This window comes from Euprymna scolopes, chromosome 18 (genome assembly GCF_053919585.1).
Source record: "Euprymna scolopes isolate OS-2025 chromosome 18, ASM5391958v1, whole genome shotgun sequence".
NCBI classification, from domain to species: Eukaryota; Metazoa; Mollusca; class Cephalopoda; order Sepiida; family Sepiolidae; genus Euprymna; species Euprymna scolopes.
In genome coordinates, this window is record NC_136499.1 from 18,062,452 (window position 1) to 18,074,513 (window position 12,062).

At 32.5% G+C, this 12,062-nt stretch overlaps 1 protein-coding gene across 2 annotated transcripts in view; it reads right to left on the reverse strand.

Annotated features, from left to right (window-relative positions):
• LOC145297510 (tripeptidyl-peptidase 2-like) overlaps positions 1-12,062 on the reverse strand; it is a 191,048-nt gene that overhangs the window by 48,820 nt on the left and 130,166 nt on the right. For both annotated transcript variants that reach the window (XM_080143409.1, XM_080143410.1), the window contains exons 15-20: positions 11,270-11,346; positions 8,700-8,806; positions 7,496-7,650; positions 5,351-5,467; positions 3,587-3,687; positions 1,908-2,007 (exon numbers count right to left, since the gene is read on the reverse strand). In XM_080143409.1, the coding sequence (XP_079999535.1) occupies positions 1,908-2,007; positions 3,587-3,687; positions 5,351-5,467; positions 7,496-7,650; positions 8,700-8,806; positions 11,270-11,346 (657 nt within the window). The remainder of the gene's footprint in view (positions 1-1,907; positions 2,008-3,586; positions 3,688-5,350; positions 5,468-7,495; positions 7,651-8,699; positions 8,807-11,269; positions 11,347-12,062) is intronic.

A 12,062-nucleotide genomic window follows, 5' to 3' on the forward strand; every position in this document is an offset into this window, starting at 1 on the left:
TTCCAATATTCATTTTCTTATTGCTCATAACATGTGTATCTTGTTTGGTAGAATCAATTACTAAACCAAGTTGCTGACATTCAACATAAAATTTTAAATACAGCATGGAGCTAAAATAATTGGCAGAGTAACTGATTGCAACATGTGCGGTACTCGTGGCATTAAACATTTATTTATTATAATTGCTGGAGGCAGTTACAGCATATCAACCATCAATGAGTTATTTAACAACAAATCAAATTGTTGGATAGAATCCTATAAATGGGATAATGATTTAGGTTTTTTATTATTTATATATTTTAGTTTAGGTCAAATTTGATCGAATATTGTTATTTCTTTATTGAAGATGATATTTTTGTGTTTTTTTTTTGTTTTTTTTCTTATCAACCTAGAGTTTTTTTAATGTGGAATCCAGTAATTTTGATAAAGTTTGGGGAGGGATGGGGGTTTATTATTTTCAAATATTTATGCATGGAATTTGCTTTTATTATTCATTTAGGATATTGATTGGTTTCATGTCGGGACAGATTCTATGTAATTCATAGATGGCACCCTACAAGCCCTCCGGACCAGAGCGGACCTGAGGGCAGGCAGAACTAAGCCCACCCCCCTCTCCCAAATTGAGGCTTCACAACTGGATACAGTTTAATGTTATTCCTGCACACATATTTTCTATTTTCATAGTTTGTTGCATATTTCTTTACTTCTTAAATATGGTAAAATTGCCTCCATATTGACTCTTTCAAATATATCTTGCATGCTATCAACATCAAAAAATAGCTTGGTAAGAGCGGATCCACATTCCATTATGAAGTGCTTAACAATGTATGGCTTTGGATACGCTATAAACTCTAGATGTTCCTCATCTTTAAGGATAAATAAATGTGTTAGGTGTATGTGGTCTATACATAAACAAGATATTATCTGTTGCTTTCTAGATTTTCTAAAACCTGGCTTCCATTCTCCCAAGTTAGCTTAATGAAAAAAAAATTGTGTCTATTGTGTTTCCAAAGTTCTTGCCATCTTTTCTGAGTTATATTAATGATTTTAACATGCAGATCTGTACAAGGTATTTTAAAGTCATCTGCTGACCTACACAAACCTGATTTGGTTGTAGAGTCTGCTGTATCATTAACTTTTATTCCCATGTGGTTAGGGATCAAGCATAGGTCGGTTGTTTTTGTTTTGTGGCATATCAGCTCTTTTCAGGTTATTTAATGCCGAATCTAGTGATTTTGAAGAAAATTTTTTTAATAGAATATATTTGTTTTTTCCAAGTCGGTTTCTATTCAACCCAAAGTTGGGATCCTAACAGATACTACCACACTGGGTCAGAGTGGATCTGGGAGCAATGGCAACACTCCCCAAAGCCCACAAGCTGGGGCCTCACCATCGGATATAGTTTAATGTCATATCCAGGACCTCTAGCATAGGAGAATATTTAGAGACATAGATAAATAGTTGAGTTTGTTGAATAGTTTTATCAAAAGAGGATTTTCTAGTTTTTTTAAGGATAATAATGCAGAGGAGGAGATACAATATTTATTGCTGAGTAACAATTTTGCCTGGCACATATAGTCACGTTTGCTCACAGAACATCAACACTATTATTATATTGATATACACATCAAATTCTGTTAAGAATTTCACATAAGAATCTACACAAATTCCATTTTTTTACCATTATTTTTTAATTTATTTAATTCCATCTCATCTTAAAACAGCTATTGCTTTTCTTCATCTCAAAATTTACCCCAAATATATTACTCTATTAAAATAAATGAAATAAAAATTCAATTGGTTAATATATTCGTAAATAACATTTTCATTATAGAATGTGCAAACTGAACATATCTAAAAAAAAAAAAGATGCATTCTTGTTATAATGAAGTTTTTGATGTACTTACCAAGTGGAAATTATAAGTTAATTCTATAGCATAAATTTGACGACCCTCAGGTAATAAATCACGAGGCCCATTTAAGCTGCGTAATTTGTGTTCAACAGGTCTGAAAAAAGAAAAAAAAAAAAAAAAAGATAATTTGCTTAGCAATGCACAAAAGCCGTCAACAATTTTTTTTGCTTACAAATAAATCTATTCATCAAAATTCCTTTGATATTTTCTTTTAGCTGTCAAAAGCGTGAAAAAGTTATTTATTTATCCAGTCTAGGAAGACATCAGTTATAGCCGTGTTTTATTTACATTCAGTCACAATAATTATTAAATAATAAATGAAATTCAAGAAATACAAAAGACTGATTAGTTGAACAAGATCATGTGTTAGATGATCATCTGTACAACAAGGCTATTCTCTGACTCGCTATCATACTTTTGATGGATGCCACAGCAACTACTGCGGTGATATTATGGACCCCCTCTCCTCCCAGTGTTAGGAAGTGATTTAAAAAAAAAACAAAAAAAAAAAAAACACTATGAAAAAAGAACTAAGTGGATCAACAAAGGTTATAGAGAGTGAGATTATTAGAAAGTTAATTGGAGAGGAAGTTGTTCACCAGTCTTTAGTTCGCGACAGTTGAGGACAATCTTGAGGTTGAGACAATGGAAGGCAGGTTGTAGCTCAGAGCAGATTGAGATAAGCTGAAGTCAACCGATGACTAAGATGTGGTTGATAGTATCACACATGCACCCAGAGTTCAATTGATATCTACGGAATGTGTTAGAGTCTTTTCTGTATTTTATCTTACGTTGTTTATTTTTTATACCTGTGAACCTGTGCTCGCCTCCTCAGCAGTCATTGATATGAGAGATGACGGCACGGCCGTAATGAGAAGAGAAAACAAAGGAGAAAGAAACCACTGAACACAGCATTGCAGGCGATTGTTGTCAAGAAGGAGCATGCAGTGATACACAGCTACCCATGGGAAGAACAGGATTGTTTATCCAAGTTTAGTCTTTTAGATACATAGTTCGTCTATGCTCATGCTCGTTAACACATCCCTACATAGTACCCCAGTAGTTGTTGCCCCTGATAGTAGCCACCTACACCAAAGTGGCAATTTGCCTTGTTTGGGGTGAAAATGTAATAAAAAAAAACACTTGAAGAGTCATCCATTATGGAGAGGCTGTTGCAAGTTGCAAAAATGGGTTATTTTATAGAAATAATAATTAAAAATCACAGAAACATGAGGAGCAACTCGTAAAATACAAAGCCACCAGTGATGATCAAATTAATGATTATTTTACTTATACTACGAGGGCTCATAGTGATCAGTTGAATTATGACAGTGCACATGTGGAGTCAAGATAAAGCCAGAGAGATGCATGTTAATGCAGTGAATAGGTGGCTCAATTACTCAGCGTAAGGCAAGGATATGATTGCAATGTGTTGCCATCCATTTGCAATTCACAGGAAATGTCTTGCTGATCATATTTTTGAAATAAGCTTTTTGCAAGAAAAAAAAATTGAAATCTGGCTTTATTTATTTGAGTTGGCTTTTAGTAGCGAATGAATATGTTTGATAATGTTGGAATTTTTACATTGTATGGGTACTGATTTTGAACTTATATCTATCTGTATGTCGTGTACATGTGAGGATTTTTTAAATCTGAGAAAGAGAGGAACTCACCGAAGTGGCTGTGCCAAGAATTTGAGGCAAACGCTTGGGCTTATTTCTTCATGTTTTAATGTTGCCTTCACATTGCAACGAGCGATACCATCAGCCGCATGCTGTAACAAATAAAATAAAGCAACCATGAAAAGCGAGATCCACTAATACGACAAAGAATAAAAAAAGCTGAATATTTTATTTAATTTAAATTAATAAAATCAGACAACTTCATGTGTGTACATTTCTTGCATCAAAATAACTTTGAAAATTACAAATTGAATTTTTTAATTTTCTATTAATCAAACATTTATTGAAAACAAAATGCAATAGTGTAAAATAATAAACTATTTAAAAAATAATTAAATTTTAAAATTAAATTCATCAAAATTCATTTCTTTTTTGTTGTTCAATATAAACAAGACAGCCATTTTAATCTTTTGTTACTAGTTATTTCTGTCTTACATATTCTTAAATCCTAATGTATTAAAATATTTAAAAACTATTTACATTCATAATTTGATAAAGATTAAAACAAAAGATAATTGATTTGTAACAACTTTGATTAAGAATTAATGATGAAATGATATAACTAAATATAACTTTCAAGATCCTATTACAAAGAAAATAATTTAATTTAAAAAAAAAAAAGAAAAAAAGAAAACCGAAACAAAAAGATTTCTATGCAATGCTGAGTAAGTAGAGTATATTTCAAATAACTCAACCAAGTTGAGAACATTGCAAAGGCTGTTGCAAAGAAAGTGGGCTTCTTCTACCAGAGAGTATCTTATATCTTTACAAAGCCATACTTCGCCCATGCATGGAGTATTGTTGCCACACCTGGGCTGGTGGATCTACCACTCATCTCTCATTCTTAGACAGTGTTAAAAAAAAAAAGTCTTAAATCCAATAGGTCTGACACTATCAGCCAAACTCCAACTTTTATCCTATCATTGCAATATTGCGTCCATTTGCTTGTTTTACAAGTACTTTAATAGAATGGGCTTTGATCAACTCATAGCACTTGGGTCTTCTCAACGTACATACTTCTGACTAATCCGATAAGCAGCAAAATCTCACTCCTTCACTGTTGAGGTGTATGGTTAAACTAACAATTACTTGGGTAAATGCAACACACTGCTGCCAAAACTTCAACACTCGACACTCTTTCAAGTTGACTTACACACGACTACATATGTAGCATGCCATCTTCCAACTCGTCCCAGTTTGCTTCACATCTGCTTTTATTCACCTGTCTCATTTGCAGAGAAATGGTGACAGTTTATATTGCTCAAGTGACTGTCAACCATAAAACCAACTGAGTGTCTCCATTTTAGCATTTTTTTTTTTTTTTTTTTTACACGACCGACCCTTTGAAGCATGCACACATGCTAGCCAAGTAATTTATGATTTTCCTTACAAAGTGCTTAGATGTTAAAAAGCCTTCTACTTCTAGTTATGGGCAATGCCGAGTAGGTCTAGAATTCATTTAAAAAAACTCCTTGTCTTTCTCAGAATATTTGTTACATTTCAACAAAGTGAAAAATAAAAAGATAAGAAAATATGCAGTGATCGAATTGTAAATCATTCATAACGTTAGTACTGATTGACAGTAATAATTTTAGAATATGGCTAAAACAAGGCTTAGTCTGTATCATGTTCAGAGAACTAACCAGATATATAAGATTGAAAATTGAAGGCAGAAACTAGAAAACAGTTCAATAATATTTATTTTTCGAGTGATACAATTAACCTGTTTTATTGCATTTAATAAAGAAAACTCACCATCACGATCTGTTTGGAATCAACATGAATACCACGAAAAGTGACGGAATAATTGAGTGAAACCTCCCCAAGATTGGCCCACCATTTGGCGAGACAAACTTCTAAAATGTTGCCATCCTGTAAGGAAGAAAAGAAAAACCAAAGAGAATAAGAGAATAAGATTGGGAATGGAAGGTGTGAAAAGGTAAGCATCAAATTAAGATGGCCTATATAATTTCATCTTCAATAGATTTTAGTAATGTTAATCTCATTCTACCCTAATCAGCCATAGATTTTTTTTTTAATCAGATCAACTATTGAACAAAATAAATCATAAATCATACACATACATAGATACAATGAAATCAATGAAAAATTCTATTAAAAAATGTTGAAATAATGCATTTTTTTTAATTAAAAAAAAACATATAACTTTAAAAATTCATGAGAAATTTGTCTAATACTGAAGTTTAATAAAAATTGATATTGCAACAATGTGTGTATATTCTTGTTCAGAATTTCCCTTTACTGGCGACTAAGGACAGCCTGTGTATTTAATATGCCCTTTACACTTCCTCTTTTGGAAGAAGCTAGTTCAACAAGCCTAGGATTAATGCCATATAACTACGAATAACAACAGAATTCTCCCTTAATTAAAAACAAAAAAATAAAAGAAAAATCAGTACGATTGATCAATTTACATAACTTTTGGAATATGATATTTTCGTTTTGTCACAAGTACATGCATCATACATATTTTTTTTTTTTTAAATATAAGGGGAATTCTGGACAAAAACCTAGAATTTTCCTTCATCCATTACTTATGTATATGAGAACTTAGTTGATTATTCATTTAATAGGATTTCAAAATTGCTAGCATTCTCTTTCAGAAATTCATAGAATTAGAAAAGAAGATTTGTTATATTTTCCTTTGACCATTGTTTAAATTTTTTTTTTTTTTATTTCCATTTTCGATCTAGTAGATACAACAAAGTGATGAGTTTGTATTTGATCAGCACAGAAGAGATGTTGCGAGCCTGTCTCATGGCAAATACTCATCTGAGCTCCAATCTATAGTCCCCCCTCGTTAAACTTTCATGAAAAACACTCATCTAGTTGAAACCACTATCAATAATTTCCCCCGCTCTTTATCTGCGCCTAAACCTAAACGTAGAGTCCATGAGCAAATCTTTCTTAGAACTGCACACCTGTGGAACTCTCATTTGTTTGCTTTCCAGCTGACTACAATTTGGCCATCTTCAAGTCCAATGTAAACAAATTCTTGATAAACTGCCCCCTATAGTAATACAATTTACCAAATTTCCACTACTAACAATTACTACAATATTATCCCACTGACTACTGTACACTCATTAACCCCTATCCTCGAGTGGCTCTGGGCCTTAATAAGTGGGGGACTCCTATGTAAAAAAAAAGTTGGGTTGTCTGGAGAAAAAGGTCTGATGCTATCAAATCTGAAACCTTATTAATCCGACACCATGACACGGAGCATCTGAACAACATATTTTACAACCTCTTCTAAAGTTGACTATTTTTAGAAATAAAGATTACCATAACAATCTGATGCATTTTCTGTTGTGCTTTTTATTTTATAATTTTGTTTCTGAATTTTTGAGATGAGGATTAATTATTTGCATTATTTGGATTCTTCAGACTACTGTTCTCATCTTGAGCATTATTCTCACAATGTTTCAGTCAATATAACCTCTACCCATTCTTCAAATGAATCTTTCTGTCAAACTTGAGAATTTGCACAGAATTTTGAACAGAACCCTTTATTTGATCCACAGGGGGTAGCATACTCAGGATAGCATGCTCTTGTTCTGTCAGCCATGATAGGGTAGAAATCCTAAGTAATTTGCAATTGTATTTTTGAGTGTTGAACCTCCAAAAGAGTAACTTATTTTATTCACTGTACCACAGGTCTTTGTGCAAGGACCTGTGATACAATAGATAAAGTATTTGGAATAAACAAAAATGTTTTTTTTTTAATTTTTATCCATATTAGCACTTTTTAAGGCAAAGGTATGCCTTAATGTGTTACCATGGTAAGCTATAGACAAATAAATATTGTTTTATTTTATGTTTTTATGATATTTATAAAGAGTTATTTAGGTGTTGTCTGCAATATAGATATAAACTTACCAAAACTGGAAAGGTTTGAACAAATTTGCCTTGATCTGATAATGTAACCAACTTATCAAATTCATGTTTCCTGTATTGACTCTGTGGCGATAATTGGAGGGTGTGTAAAAGGAAGCGGCAACTTTTTTCACTATCGCGAGATTCTATTTTCAGAACTGTAAACAAGAAAAATCAAAAAGTTTATCAGAAATAGAAATCCTAAAAAATTTAAATGACCATGACAAAAGTCTTGTAGAGATGATTTACCTGGATTTGTTATTGAAAAGTAAAAAGGGAAAATTTTAATACTTAGGAAAAATGGTTAGTGATTGAAATATCAATTCAGTACATCATGTGGAAGCTGTTCCTAATGAGAGAATTGGGTGAAATTAAAGCAGAAATGCACATTTGAATAAAATTAGAAAAAAAAAAATATATATTGTATATCAATCAATCATTAGATTTACTAATTTTAACAGATCCATTTTTTAACTTGGCTTTTTTTTGTTTTAAAGGCATATCAATCCTTTTCAGGTTATTTAATGCCAAATCCAGTTATTTTGGAAAAGATTTTTTATGCATCAAGCTCTTTTTTGTTGTAGATTTTGTCGTTCTTGTTTCCTGCCCCACGGAACATAACCGAGTTTGGCAATGGGAGAGGGAAAATGGTTAAACTATTAATGTTTGGCACATTTTAAGTTAAAAAACCAGTCTAGAAGTGGAGGAGATAGAAAGAGAAAGAGGAGAAGGAAAAGGATGAAAGAGAAAAGGAAAAACGGTGGTTGTTTTTGTTTTTAGTTTTGCAGAACATAAGTTTTGCAAAAAGGAAGTAGAAAACAAAAATCATTTTCTTTAAAAACAAGATTAGTTAATTAACTTTTCTCAGAAATCAAAATTTTAATTTGTGTATTTCTTAGTTAAAAAAATATAATTTATTACCCATATAAGATATTAAATTTTAAGCTTTGAAATTTTATAAAAAGCAAATAAATATTTCTTTTTATTTGAGTGAAATTTAACCGTTTTATAATTTGATAATTATCTAGAAACATATGAGCTTTGACTCAATATTTGGTTTGCAATTTTACCCCAAAGAGAAATACTGTAATTTGCAAACTTATTGATGCCAACATGTAAGAGTAACAGAAATGCATTAGTTGATGGGAAAAAAAAGAAAAAAGAGGGAAAAAAGAGAAAAAAGAGGGGGGAAAAAAAGAGCCCGTACCTCCAAATGTGGCTCCTTCAGGTACATGGATGAAATGTCTTTTAATTTGTCCAGGTTTAAATTGGACATTCTCAAAAGATACTGAATGGTGAACTGTGTCAGTTACTCTGGAAAATAAAAGTTAAGTTTTGATAAAATGAAATCATACAAAAATAATTGGAATGATTGGCTTTGCTTGTTTTAAATTAAAGATTAATTCCAATAGAAATATCATTTAATGTGTAGAATAAGAATATTCTTTTGACCAAAAAAAATAGACACCTGAAATAGTTAAACATCGGTAGCAGTTGTTGTCAGGCAGTAGTGGATTATGAACACACTCTGGACCTCTATAGTCAATGCCAACAAAGAGGAATGTTAATTGAAGGTTCTAAGAGATTTATTCTGTGATTAATCACCTAGGAGATTGGTAAGAGGCTGAATGAAATGAACTTGCAAAGATTTTGTATGTCTGTGTTATTCAATAAACTCCTCCAGCAAGCATCACTGTAAGGAATTAACAACAGAATGAGATACAACATTACCCCCACCCTCCCCATAAAAAGGAAAAGGTAATCTGGGAAGAATATACAATGAATAAAAAAAAAAAAAAAAAAAATAAATAAATGGTTAATGGAAGAAGTAAAGTCTGTGGGGATCCCCTTCCCCCAAAAGAAGGACGTAATGTCTGGAAGGATGGTATCATGACAACAGATACTACAATACTGCTTCTAAAATAGAGAATGTAATATCTGTGAGAATCTCTTGTGAAAAAGAAACGGTAATGCCTGCAAGTATGGTATCATAGAAATAGAACAGATACTACACTGCCCCAAATCTAGATATAATACTTGGGAGGATTATCCCTACCCTTTAAAAAAGAGGAGGTAATTACTGGGAGGATAGACAACAAACTCCCCATTAAATGATAATACAAGAATCATAGATGTGAATGTCCAATGGCAAAAAAAATAAGATGAAATCGAGATGAATTTCCAAATCCCACACTTGAAATTTCATGTAAAATGATTTCCTATTTCCAGTCCATTCTAACTTTTGAGATCAGTTAACCAAAAAATATTTATACTATTGGAGATAAAATATGTATGAACCCAAGGTTTGAGTGGTAAGCCTCTTAAAAAGTTTTCCTTAACCCTACCACTATCCTAAGTTTGAGTAGCTGCATCCCACCTTACCTCCTCTCATTATTGTGTGCCTGGGCAGTGGTAGGTAACCTGGGTGAAGAGAAGAGTTAAGTTATGAATTTATTGGGTTTTGTAAAACATACATACTTTTTATTGTTGGGGAAAAGTGACAAATTCGATGGCATTTTGAAATCATCACAAATATGATTTCAGTTCTGAGATGTCAAGGGGTTGACCTCTTTGTTTGTGAGAACTGAAACCTGCGAGCAGTCACAGATTCACCAGCACACACGCATTGGATTGGGAGTTCCCCAGAATGATGTGGTGATTGGGTTTAGGGAATAACCTACTCTACCTATCACCCAACTATATGAGCGAATGCCTGGGCCAAAATCACAGAGTTGAGCTGGATCTCGAGAGAATTTAACACTAATTGAAGAGATGTCGTCGCACCCCCCCCTTCCTCGACCATTACCACTGCAGAACAGAGAGAGCAAGATTCATAGTGTATCATGTAAGAAATTAACATTGGACATTTGTATATAAGTTTACATTATAGTTTGTAAATTGGAGTTGAATTAACTCCTAGAATAGAGAAATCTGAGTTTGTCTTTCTTTTGTGTACATGAAAATCTTTTCACTTCCAATGTGATACGGCATATCAACCTGAAGGTAAAATTAACGCTGAACCGACCGACCAGATCCCGCAGCGCCGAGAGAACTCGCAAAGGATTTCCTACAAAGGACGATCACGGCGCGTGTGTGAGGGTTCTGTTACCAGCAACCCTGAAAGGTCATAGTTAGTGACCTGGAACAAGAGCCCGTTCACACATTGATCTAAAAAACAATACATAAGTAAAACTATTTGAAGATACCTACCTATAAAATTTTTCTTTTTAATAAAATAATAAAAAATATTAACTAGCAGTAATTTTAACTGACATAAATATGAATAGAAGTAAAGTATATTACATTTATAGCATTTGCTGCACTTTTACTATTTTTCAGTCTGCAGTTCCATCTTCAGAGGATGAGTTATCTTAAATTCTTCATTCGCTAACAGCTGGACATTTTGAGCAGATGGAGGTTCACTTACAATACAAAAAAAAGTTATGAATATTTTTTTTATTATTTAGCAGTAAGTTCCATATTTACCAATTTGATATGTGAAAGATCTTTCGAAAAATATATTTTTTGAAGATTTCTAACCCAAATATTGTCTTTTATTGTTTATATTTGTTCATACTTACTTTCACTATTCTAGGTTTTCTGCATTGCTACCAACCTTCATAAGTATCCACATACCTGTTTACCAGCAATGCTTCAAGCAAACTACATTTCTCTTAATTGAATAAAATTAGTAAATCTTTCTGTTGCTACAAAATGCATCTAATGTACAACAACAATAAGAGAATGTGAAAATGGAAATCTAAAATTGAAACTTACTTGATTGGTATAATTACAGTTATAGGTATTCTAAATACTGGACCTTTCTCAAGACAACTCACATCAAAGGCTTTTACCTGAAAAGTAAAGATAATTATTTTGAAAAAAAGATTAGTTAATAAAGGGGAAGGTGACTAAGAGATATAAAAGTATCTGATTGGTTGGGCAAGACTATGTGATAGAAGAGAGAGAATTTTGAAATAGTTATTGAGACAAGAAGCTGACAAGTATCTTGTCCACTGAAGAGAAACCAGTTGGATTATTTTGTGGTTATGGAATGCAATAAAATAATCATAAAAAATATTCAACATAGTTTTTACCCATCTATTCACCTCATACAATTTTGAAGAATTGTTTCCTTCAAAATTGTAGGAAGTGAATAGATGAATAAAAACTGTGTTGAATATTTGCTGACCCAGAACTGCTCAACATGTAGAAGGATCCAAATAAAGCTCATTTCTTTCCTTTTCATACTCATCTCCATATAAATAGACATCAAATATACAATTGCTTGAGTCATGATGAAGCTTCTACTCAAAATTCTACTATCAGACCATGTATGGAGTACTTTTGCCAACTTGAGCTGGTGGATATCTACCCCATTTGAAGTTTCTTAATAATGTGCAGAAACGTATCTGCAATTTGATTGGCTTCACCCATTCCTCTTTGCACACTCTCTCTAACACAGATGTGATGTTACTCGTCTCAGTCTTTCCTATGAATATTATTATGGCATGCGATATGCTTCAGAATTGTCTGATCTATTTGTTTGTTCCAGCTAGTTTGACTTGTT